Source organism: Peromyscus californicus, unplaced genomic scaffold (genome assembly GCF_007827085.1).
Source record: "Peromyscus californicus insignis strain IS unplaced genomic scaffold, ASM782708v3 Scaffold_4__1_contigs__length_199733344, whole genome shotgun sequence".
Lineage (NCBI taxonomy): Eukaryota > Metazoa > Chordata > Mammalia > Rodentia > Cricetidae > Peromyscus > Peromyscus californicus.
The window spans coordinates 104,706,271-104,717,541 of NW_026294562.1; the positions used below are offsets into that span (position 1 = coordinate 104,706,271).

Consider the following 11,271-nt stretch of genomic DNA (forward strand, 5'->3'; position numbering starts at 1 on the left):
TTTCAGTCCAGCCAGGTCTCAAAAAATAAAAGTAAATACAAAAATATAATAGTTTGGCATTTGTATGATCATTTTATTTCACTGAGAGATGGATATGATTAATGTTTTTCAAGGAGGAAATTCAAACCTTGGAGGCTAACTAACCCATAGAAAGAGCTGAGACTCAAACCCAGTTATTTAGACTCCAAATCCTATGTTCATTCATAGTTTATTTTTTTATTCATAAAAAAAGTCTTTGTAGGCTGCCAATGTAGCTCAGTTGGTAGAGTGCTTGCCCAGCATGTATGAAGCAGTGGGTTTCATTCCCAATGCCACACACTCTGGGCATTGTGGCACATGACTGTAATTCCAGCACTTGGGAGGTAGGAGGCAGGGGGATCAGAAGTTCAAGATTATCTTTGGATACATAATGGGTTTGAAAGCCGGCCTTGAGTACATAAGACCTTGTCAGAAGAAGAGGGGAGTGGGGAGAAAGAAGGAAGGAAGGGGAGGACAGAAAGAGAGAAAGAGAAAAGCAAGTCAAGTAAAATCGCTGACTCAAATTTTCCAGACGTAGGAGTATGCAGGAGTAGCTGTGACAGTAACATGGGTACAGCATGTCACCAACCCTCCTCTAATGCACCAGCACTGAGGCAGGACTGTGAGCAAAATAGTGGAAATCTGCAGATGGCCTTTCTAACCGTGCTCAGCAGCACCACTTGTGTGTGCACACTTGTCACATAACTAACTGCTGCCACTCTGCTCTGAGCACCTGCTCTCTGCTCACTCTGAGCTAAACACTGGATGGCCTGTAATAAACAAGTACTAGAGCACAATCCATTCCAGTAACTCCGGTAGTGAGTCTTTCTCTGTCCCACCAGCCAGCTCCCAAATCACAACATGGAGACTTATCAATTATGAAAGCTCGGCATATAGCTTAGGCTTGTTTCTAATTAGCTCTTATGACTTAACCCATTTTTACTGATTTATGTGCTGCCATGTGGCTCGTGGCTGTTACCCCATCTCTGACATGTCATGCTTCCTCTGCATCTGGCTGGTGACTCCACCCTTCTTCTCAACAACCTCTGTGCCCTGAAAATCCTTCCTAACTGTTGGCCATTCAGCTTTTTATTAAACCAATATGAGTGACAAATCTTCACAGTGTAAAAAAAAAATTATTCTACAACATTTTCCCCTTTTGTCTAAATAAAAAAGAAAGGTTTTAACTCTAACATAGTAAAAGCATATACAATAAGAATAATTATCACAGCCAGGTGTGGTGGTGCATGCCTTTAATCCCAGCACTCAGGAAGCAGAGTCAGGTGGATCTCTCTGAGTTAAAGGCCAGCCTGGTCTACAAAGTGAGCTCCAGGACAGCTAGGACTGTTACACAGAGAAATTCTGTCTCAAAAAACCAATTATTATTATTATTATTATTATTATTATTATTATCAGGTATTGTCTAAATAGAAAGCAAAGGTATTAACTCAAAAAATGAAACTATTTACAATAAGAACAATTGTCAAGTAAGAATTACATCCACAATGTCCAGTCCATTTGTATTTGGCAAATTTAGAGAAAATACTCCATTATCTATCCTTTCTTGATGATTCCAAAGTTTTGTACCTAGTTTACTTTCCATGATGACTAAGAGAAACTGTTACTATACCTATCTAGTCTTCAAGCCCATCAGAGACCAGAGGAGGATATAAAATTACCTGAATAAACAGGAAGTACAGAGCAAGCAACTTCCAAAACTATGAAATGACAGAGACATGTGGCTTCCTGGACAGTCACCACAGGGTTCCTCTGTGATATTGGAGCATCCATCTTCAGCCTACAGGCCTAGAATATCTGATAGACTTTTCTATGAAGCAGGAAGTTTGAAGGACTGTCCTGCCTTGTTTTGGCGAAGTTCAGCAGTCACTTTCCTGTGTGTCCTGCAGAATGTTGAGCAGACTTTTCTATGAGGCAGGAATTTTGAAAGACTCACCCACCTTATCTTGGCAAAGTTCAACAGTCTTTTTCCTTTGTGTCTGGCTTGTCCAGTTTGTATAACATACTGTCAGCAGTCAAGACAAGAGCAGTTTCTTTCCCAAATAGATAGTTTTGCCACATTGAAAGCAAACTCCATATGGAGTTTCTTTGATACCCACCATCTTCTCTGAAGTAAATTGATGCTCCCAGGAGCAGACATGTCTCATGAAAAACCCTGTTAGCAAAACATTTTAAATGCCATATTCTATTTTTCTTTGAAGTGTGTGAAGGCCATCTATCTATCTAAAATATATCTATTTGACCTTGAAAACACACCTAACTTGACTACAGGTTTGACTGTTATATATGACTAACTACTAGCCTGAATTTCTTTATTATCCTAAACACTTTGTAATAATAACTTTCAAGAACTAGAAATTTATACTATGTTGTTAAATGAGTTACATAGGTAAAATACCTTAAACAAGAGTAGAAACGTATGTACAGCATGTTCTAACAAAAATAACCTTAAATTTGTATCAATATACAAAAATCCATACCAATGTAAAATATTTGAGACTAGTGGTTGTTCAAAAGTAGACTCAACAATCTGTAGCTAGAGTTTTCCTGCTTGGCCCATGGTCAAGACAAATCTCTCTCACCTGCCAGTCCCACAGCCACTCAGACCCGACCAAGTAAACACAGAGACTTATATTGGTTACAAATTGTATGGCCGTGGCAAGCTTCTGGCTAACTGTTCTTACAGCTTAAATTAATCCATTTCCATTAATCTATACCTTGCCACATGGCTCGTGGCTTACCAGCATCTTCACATGCTGTTTCTCATCGTGGCAGCTGGCAGTGTCTCTCTGACTCAGCCTTCCACTTCCCAGCTTTATTCTCCTCCTTGTCCCGCCTACACTTCCTGCCTAGCCAATGGCCAATCAGTGTTTTATTTATTGACTAATCAGCAACACATTTGCCATACAGAACATCCCACAGCAACAATCCACCCTTTTTTTATTTTTATTTTATGTGTATTGTTGCTTTTGCCTGTATGTATGTCTGTGTATGGGTGTCAGACCTTGGAGTTACAGATAGTTGTGAGCTGTCATGTGGGCACTGGAAATGAACCTGGGTCCTCTGGAACAGAAGTCAGTGCTCTTAACCACTGAGCCATCTTCCCAGCCAAACAACCCAACCTTTTATCTCATCATTTTTATACTATATCCCCCCTTTTTATCTTCAGAAAGAGATCCCTGAATCTAATCTCCTTTGTTCAGTTTTTTTTACCATGACCAATAACAATTTGTAACTAACCCCCCTAAACAATGACAAATATCCATAGCCCACCAAATGACCAAAAACCATCCACTTGACCTTCTGGGAATGTGGGTGTTGTGTTTTCTGGACTGCTTCTTGTTGTCTGGGGGCACCGGCATATTTTGGGGACCCTGAGAAAATTAGGATAATAGTCAAGTCTTGGCTAGAATAGTCTGTGAGGTCTCCCATCTCACCCAGCAGTCTTGAAGCTGTTGCAGAACTCTGAGGAAACTGCAACAGAGGCAATCTGAGAGGCTGGATCACCTGGGCCACCCATTTTTATTGGTATCTGGTCCCCTTGTTCTGAAACACACAAACTTTTAAAGGTAACTTATATATCTGTGTTAACACAAGTATGGAATGTGCAGTGTGCACAAGTCAGTCAAAGATTTTTTGTTGTTGTTTTATAGTTGAGCAGGTAAAAGGCATCTGCCAACTTTATAAGTCCATTTGGACTGCATAACCAAACTGTAATATAAATCTCTATCCATGCCATTTGAAAGGATGGCATGTAGCAATAAGTCATGAGGACTCTGTAACCAACAAAATTAATCACATCTCATCTCATCTCTGAGATGTTCCCATGCAGAGGAATCAGCTTACACATCACCTGTCCTGTAATTTTCTTGGTTCCTCCCCCATACCTATCCAAGACACTCAAGCGGTCTCCCTCAGTCAAATCTGACCTCTATCAACCTTGAATGAATCCACGGTCTTTCATTTGCTGTGGAAACAAAACCATAACTTCTTCCCCAATGTAACATATTTTTAACATATTTTTCCATTTTGAAGCTAAGAAATCTTAAAAATATATAGGTTGGTTTAATTTAATAATTTTTCTAATCCAATGTCTCTCAACAACTATTGTTTGCTCATCAGCAATAAAAAATTTAAAGTACAAAGCTATACAGGATCCAGACTCCCTGTGTATTTCCCATCTCTGTGTGGCTTATTCTTTTTTTATTATTTATAAATGATTTACTTTTTTTTTCTATGACTGTCTATGTCCATTTTATTTTCTTTCTTAAGCCTACACATATTTTTTTAACACACTGTTACCTGTTTAGAGATTTTTTTTCTGTCTGAACCTGCTTTATTGTGTATCTGTAACCTTTTCTGCTGGCATGAACGAAACCTTAAACTGCTTAGCTCATGGCATGATGGTGGCTTAAGCTTGCAGGCAGTGGCCAGGAGATACAGCTCTGTACCTCAGCCCCCATGGGAGCCTGTGGAACTAGGAAGTCACACTTGGCTCCATTTTTGTATGTTTTGGAACCTTTTATTTTTTTTTAACTTTCTCAGGTCTTATGTGGAAATACATGCACCCACATTGGAAACCATTTGTAGGGAGACTTTCTCTGTCCTGCTAGCCAGCTCTCAAATCACAACACAGAGACTTATTGTCAATTATGAAAGCTCAGCATATAGCTTAGGCTTGTTTCTAACTAGTTATTATAACTTAAATGAACCCATTTCTATTAATTGCTGTGCTGCCACATGGCTTATTGCCTCATCCCCTACATGTCCTGCTTCCTCTGCATCTGGCTGGTGACTCCACCCTCCTTCTTCCTATTATCCTCTGTACCCTGAAAATTCTGCCTAGCTATTGGCCGTTCAGTTTTTTATTAAACCAGTCCAAGTGACACATCTTCACAGCATACAAAAAGATTATTCCACAACAAACACCTATCATTGCAAGCTACTGTCTGATAATATATGATGAGCACACGTTCTAAAGCATTCTTTTGCACTTGACAATCATACTAACGTTTATTGAATATTTGCCATGTGCTAAGTACTATACTAAGTTATTGTTTTCCCTTCGGCTTTTAAAAATCATTTATTTTTGTCATTATTGTTTAAGGTTATTTGTGATATGCACCCATGGATATAGAGGTCAGAGGACAATCTCTGGGAATCAATTCTCTCTTTCTATGATGTGGATACCAGGGAGCTAACTCAGGTCATTGGACTTAGCAGCAAGCACCTTAATCCACTAAGCCATTTCACTGGCCCTCTTTGAGTCTCTCTATATAGCCTAGGCTGCTTCTGAACTCATGATCACCCTGCTCAGGCTTTGAGTCTGGGATTATAGGTATGAACTCTCTTCCCTGGCTTGTGTGCTGAATTCTTTATACACATGGCAATTTACTTGTCACTAAAAGTCCTAAGAGGGCCAGGTATTTACATACATACTTAGTGGCACTGCACTTGCTCAGTGTGCACAAAGTCTTTGGTTTGATTCCCCAATATCAGACACACCAAAAAAGAAAAGGAAGAACAAAACAAAACAAAACTCTGTAGAGGAGCCGGTGTGATAGCATACCCATAATTTCAAAACTTAGAATGCCAAGACAAGAAGATCCCGAGTTTGAAACCTATACTACAGAATGAGACCATGTCTCAAATAATAAATAAATAAATAAATAAATAAATAAATAAATAAATAAATAAATAAATAAAAATAAAAAACCTTTGGCGGCTAGGTATGAGACAAGCCTACGTCTGCTTGCTTAGCCATGTGACTGGAAAGTAGCAGAAGCAGGAAGCAGGACTTGAACCCTGGTAAGCAGCATTTACCACACTACACTGTCCCCTCAGCAAAGAACATAGACTCCATCCATGCTCCAGAGATGCTGATGGGCTCGAAGGGGAGGTAAAGGGGAATGATTGACAGTTTGCCTGCTCTCCTTTGACCCCCACTGAAGCTTTCTCAAGGCTTTACTACTTCAAGTGTGCCACAGATGAGTAATTAAGGTAGGAGAGATCAGTGCAGGTAGTAAATGGCACAAGACAGAATGTCAGGGCAGGAAGAGGCACAGCAGGTGCCCAGGCCAGGTGGCTAGTGAGAGAACAGGATGGCATGGATACCCTCATTGTTCAAAGTTTACTCTAGTTCCCTTAAACAGGGAGTGGCATCCGGCCATTCCTGTAATCCTAGCACTAGAAGGTGAAGGAAAATATCTTATTTGGTGTTATTATTGCTGTGATGAAACACCATAACCAAAGCAACTTGGGTGAGATCCCGGAGGTAGGAGCTGATGAAGAGGCCATGGACAGGTGCCACTTATACTGGCTTGCTCCTCATGGCTTGCTCAGCCTGCTTTCTTATAGAACTCAAGACCACCTGCCCAGGGACGGCACCAGACACAATGGTCTGGGCCCTCCCGCATTGATCACTAACTAAGAAAATGCATTACAGCCAGATTTTATGGAGGCATTTTCTCAATTGAGGTTCCCTCTTCTCAGATGACTCTAGCTTGTGTCAAGTTGACATAAAACTAACCAGGACAAAAGATAATCAGAAGTTAAAGGTTATCATCCTTGACTGCGTAAGGAGTTTGAGGCTAGCATGGGCTATATAAGATCCTTGTATACAAAATACACACACACACACACACACACACACACACACACACACACACACACACAAACACAAGAGTGACAGTGCTGTGTGCCAGTGCCAACATGCACAATTAAGTAGGGGAATAGTTAAAGATGTGGAATTTTCTGGCAGGGCTTGAGGGCACATGAGTAGGCTACAATCAAGAAAGGGCCTGATCTTGAACAACAAATAACAACAGGTAGACACAGAACCAAATGGAAGATGCCAAAGTCATAATCTGATATCATCCAGTGGCCATGAGATACGCAGTTGTCACCACACTCCTGGAGAACCGTAATATAATCCTTTGTTACAGAAGAGAAGAACATCGGGGCCAGAGATCTGACTGGCTTCATTGTGCTGCTGTTCCAAGCAGTGACCAACAAATGTAGTTTAGTTCATGCCCTGGCCTCATGCCCCCTTGATCAGCTACACTGAGTTCATTTACCAGAAGCGCAATCTAAACCCAAGCAAAGCAGTATCTGCTCCATTATTTTGTTCTCCCAGCCAGCGCTGGATCCAACTGGAGCGAGGAGAGGATAAGAGAAATGTAGGATGCAGAATGAGCAGAGTGTGGGGACGGACACACCCTGAGGAAGGCAGGGAAGAGATGTGGGGCTTCTGGTTGAGCACATGGGTGAAAGGTGGTACCACTAACAGAGGAAGGGCTGGATGGCAATGCACAGCATGATGGAGACTGACTTCGAACACGTGTCTGCCATCCTGGGTGACATCTAGGAGGGTATGCATCAGCATGATAAACATAAAGCTGTGAAGGTGAACTGTGGGGGACCTACAACACTCACTGTCTTCAGGAACTCCTTGTTCTGTTTTGGTTCAGTGATTCTCCTGTCTCAGCCTCTCTGAATGCCAGGAGAACAGGTTTGAGCCAGTACCTAGATTATATAATGCTGGGTACCCAAACCAGGGCCTCCTTCACACTAGACAACACTACTCCAACTGCACCAGGTCCTTCGTTTTGGTTTTTTTGTTTGTTTGGTTGGTTGGTTAGTTGGTTGTGTTTGTTTGTTTTTGTTTTTGTTTTAAACAAGGTCTCATGTAACCCAGTTTGGCCTTGAACTCATTATGTAGCTGAGGATGACCCTGAACTCTGGATCCTCTGCTCTTCCAACTCTTGTGTGCTGGTAGACTAAAGGCATGCACCATGCAGGTCTCAGCTTTATTTAACCTCTTAGCAGAGTTGAGAAGGGACTGAGCCGGATTCTGGGAGAGACCTGAAGGGGGTAGAGAGGCATCCCACTGGTATCAAAAATTCCTGGCTCATCTGTGACTTGCTCCCCCCACCCCAGATGGCTTTGCCCTGCTGCAGGTCCAAGAATCCCAGGTCCAAGAATTCCAAGACACTGGCTTTCCTGCTAGTGGGTGTGACTTTCGTGGTGCTGCACCAGTGGCTCCTTCAGGAGTCCACGCAGGAGAAAGCTGAGGTTCCCACCGCTGCCCCCTGGTCCTCCGCAGCTGCAGTGCAGCATTTACCACACCTCCCGGTGCCTCGGTGCGTGGCCAACGCCTCTGTGAACCTCACCGCCGGCTTCCAGCAGCTGCCGGATCGGATCCAAGACTTCCTACGCTACCGCCACTGCCGCCGCTTCCCCCAGCTCTGGGACGCGCCCCACAAGTGCGAGGGCAGCCGCGGCGTCTTCCTGCTGCTGGCCGTGAAGTCGTCGCCCGCGCACTACGAGCGGCGCGAACTGATCCGGCGCACGTGGGGCCAGGAGCGCAGCTACCGCGGGCGGCAGGTGCGTCGCCTCTTCCTGCTGGGGACCTCCCCGCCCGAAGAGGCGGAGCGGGAGCCTCAGTTGGCGAGTCTGCTGGACCTGGAGGCGCAGGAGCACGGTGACGTGCTGCAGTGGGACTTCAAGGACACCTTCCTCAACCTCTCGCTTAAGCACCTGCACCTGCTGGATTGGACAGCGGAGCGCTGCCCCGGCGCCAGCTTCCTGCTCAGCTGCGACGACGACGTCTTCGTGCACACAGCCAACGTGCTGCACTTCCTCGAGACACAGTCGCCGGAGCGCCACCTCTTTGCCGGGCAGCTCATGGACGGTTCTGTGCCCATCCGCGACAGCTGGAGCAAATATTTCGTGCCCCCGCAGCTCTTCCCGGGCAAGGCCTACCCAGTGTACTGCAGCGGCGGCGGCTTCCTTCTGTCCAGCCGCACAGCCCGCGACCTGCGCAGCGCGGCGCGCTATGTCCCGCCTTTCCCCATCGACGACGCCTACATGGGCATGTGTCTGCAGCAGGCCGGCCTGGCGCCCAGCGGCCATGAGGGCATCCGGCCCTTCGGCGTACGGATGCCCGGTGCGCAGCGCTCATCCTTCGACCCCTGCGTGTACCGCAACCTGTTGCTGGTGCACCGCTTCGCGCCCTACGAGATGCTGCTCATGTGGAAGGCGCTGCACAACCCGGAGCTGCACTGTAGCCTCAGACACGATGAAAGGTCTCCCAAGGCCAGAATGCTTGGGAGCTGAGAGTGCATCTTCTGATCTGAACCCCGATGCACACTCATGTCACCTTGAGGGCAGATCTGGAAAGCATTATATACCTGTACATGTTCTGGGCTTCAACTTCAGGGGTTCTTGGTCAGGGGTGTCTTCAGACGTATAGGTGTGTTTTTCTTATTTGAAGCTGACCTCTGGTCTGGGAATATCTGTTTATCCTCACACATCAGCCTTCCGGGGCACCTGTCTTCCATCCTCCATTCATCGTGGGCAGCAAGAGAAGCATGGCTACCAAGGTCAATGTCAGCTGTTAAGTGCAGCGCAATTATGAATCGCCATTTCCACCGTTTCCTCTACCAAGGAGTGGAGCTCCCAGAAGCCAGTTTACACTCAGAACTAAGGGGCGTCTGGCAGTCTTGCTTCCACCAAGCTCCAGGACTCTCCTGAGGTCAAAGTGCAAGTGAAGCTCATTTAGGGCAGCCGCGGGAGGCACCATGGCAGCCACCTTTCTGCAGCCCTGACTGAACTCCTGGTAGCTAAGGCCTTGTTTCCCCAGTGCTTTAGGAAATGCATGGCTGAGTGGACGGTGGCCATCTGCCCCAGTGGTGTAGAGTGTATCTGTGAGAACATTGTATTAGTTTCCTGTTGCTGCTGTAACAAATTAGCGAATTCTCAGCAACTTTCGAAGCCTAGGGACAAGCCCACTTACCCTGTAGTTCTCTGACAACACGGTCTCCTTAGGCTAAAGTCATGTGTTGGTAAAACTGTCTTCCTTCCTGGGTAGCCTAGGGGAGAACACACACCCAGTTTATTCCCCGTCTTCCAAACCAGCGATGCTGCATTTCTCTACAGCCAAATTTCTCCCTGACTCGTCTTTTGCCTCCATCCACTGTTCTCCTTCCCTGGAGCTAAACCCCGGGTTCTCCTGGCTTAGCTTGTCATCTGTTGGTTTGTTAGAACAAGGTCTCATGTAGCCCCGGCTGCCCTGAAACTTGCTATGCAGTGAAGCGTGATCTTGAATTCCAGAGCTTCTTGCCTTCGCCTCCCAAAGGGTGGATTACAGGTTTGTCTCCACACCACGGTAATACCTTCAGGTTGTAAAGCCAGCTTACTCACAATATCATAGTTCATCTTGTCATTCACTGTACCCTAATTTAGTCACAGGTTTCAGATATTAGGGTGTGGACATCTTTGGAGGACCATTGGTACTGTCTACCATAATGCCAGTCAGTGTGTGTGAGAATAATAATAAACGAAGGTTGTACGCGTGACAAACGTGCTTTCTTCTCAACAAACGGTCCTGATGCCAGCTCTCGCAGTGGACAATTGGGCATCATTAATCCGAAATTCCCTGCTTTGGAGCCTTGTTCTCAGTTCCCTGGAAAAAGGTTGTCTCCATTTGTGGGGGGGATGGCGGTGGTAAGGATATTAAGATTCTGGCATTTTGGGCTTGGAGAAATGGCTCAGCAGTTAAGAGCACTGACTGCTCTTCCAGAGGACCCAGGTTCAATTCCCAGCACCCATGTGGGAGCTAACAACTGTCTGTAACCCCAAGATCTGACACTCTCACACAGACATACATGCAGGCAAAATACCAATGCACATGGAATAATTTTTTTTTAATTTTAATTATTTTTTAAAAAGATTCTGGCCTTTCGTAGCTTAGAAAGGTGGGAAAGCCGTAGATTTGGATCCGCTGTGTGACTATGGGGCCTGGCCACTCATCTCTGAAGCTGGGTTGCTCTGGTGTCCAAGAACAGGAAAGGCCACTGGGTCCAGGGAGTCCTGGTACCACTCAAGTCACCTGGAGGATCAGGCATGCCGGGTGCCTCCTCCAGGCCCGTGCGCCGCCAGGGGGCGCGCCTGCCACACAGTGCATCTCTCCTGCCACACAGTGCATCTCTCTCCTAACTGGCGTCCAGAGAGGCAAGGAGCTCAGGGCATTGTTATATCAGCTACTAGGGAGCTGGACCAGACCTCCTATCACCTGCTCTTATTCTGCACCCAACCGCCTCGGTGAGAGGCTTCCCTCGGGTGTCCCGACGCCTTTGAAAAGCCCACCGTACTCTGACTTCTCAAGGACCCCAGGAATTGGGAAAAGAAAGATGTTCTTGATTCAACGATGATAGATCCAAAAATCCTCTAGTG

At 45.5% G+C, this 11,271-nt stretch overlaps 1 protein-coding gene across 1 annotated transcript; it reads left to right on the forward strand.

Annotated features, from left to right (window-relative positions):
* Positions 1-5,783: 5,783 nt before the first annotated feature.
* B3gnt6 (UDP-GlcNAc:betaGal beta-1,3-N-acetylglucosaminyltransferase 6) lies at positions 5,784-10,371 on the forward strand. Its single transcript, XM_052763295.1, has one exon. The coding sequence runs from the start codon at positions 7,975-7,977 to the stop codon at positions 9,151-9,153; it is 1,179 nt and encodes a 392-aa protein (XP_052619255.1). The 5' UTR covers positions 5,784-7,974; the 3' UTR covers positions 9,154-10,371.
* Positions 10,372-11,271: the final 900 nt, after the last annotated feature.

What these genes read in the sequence shown, in the direction of transcription:
- B3gnt6 (XM_052763295.1), top strand. Translation starts at nt 7,975, where the DNA reads ATGGCTTTGCCCTGCTGCAGGTCCAAGAATCCCAGGTCCAAGAATTCC.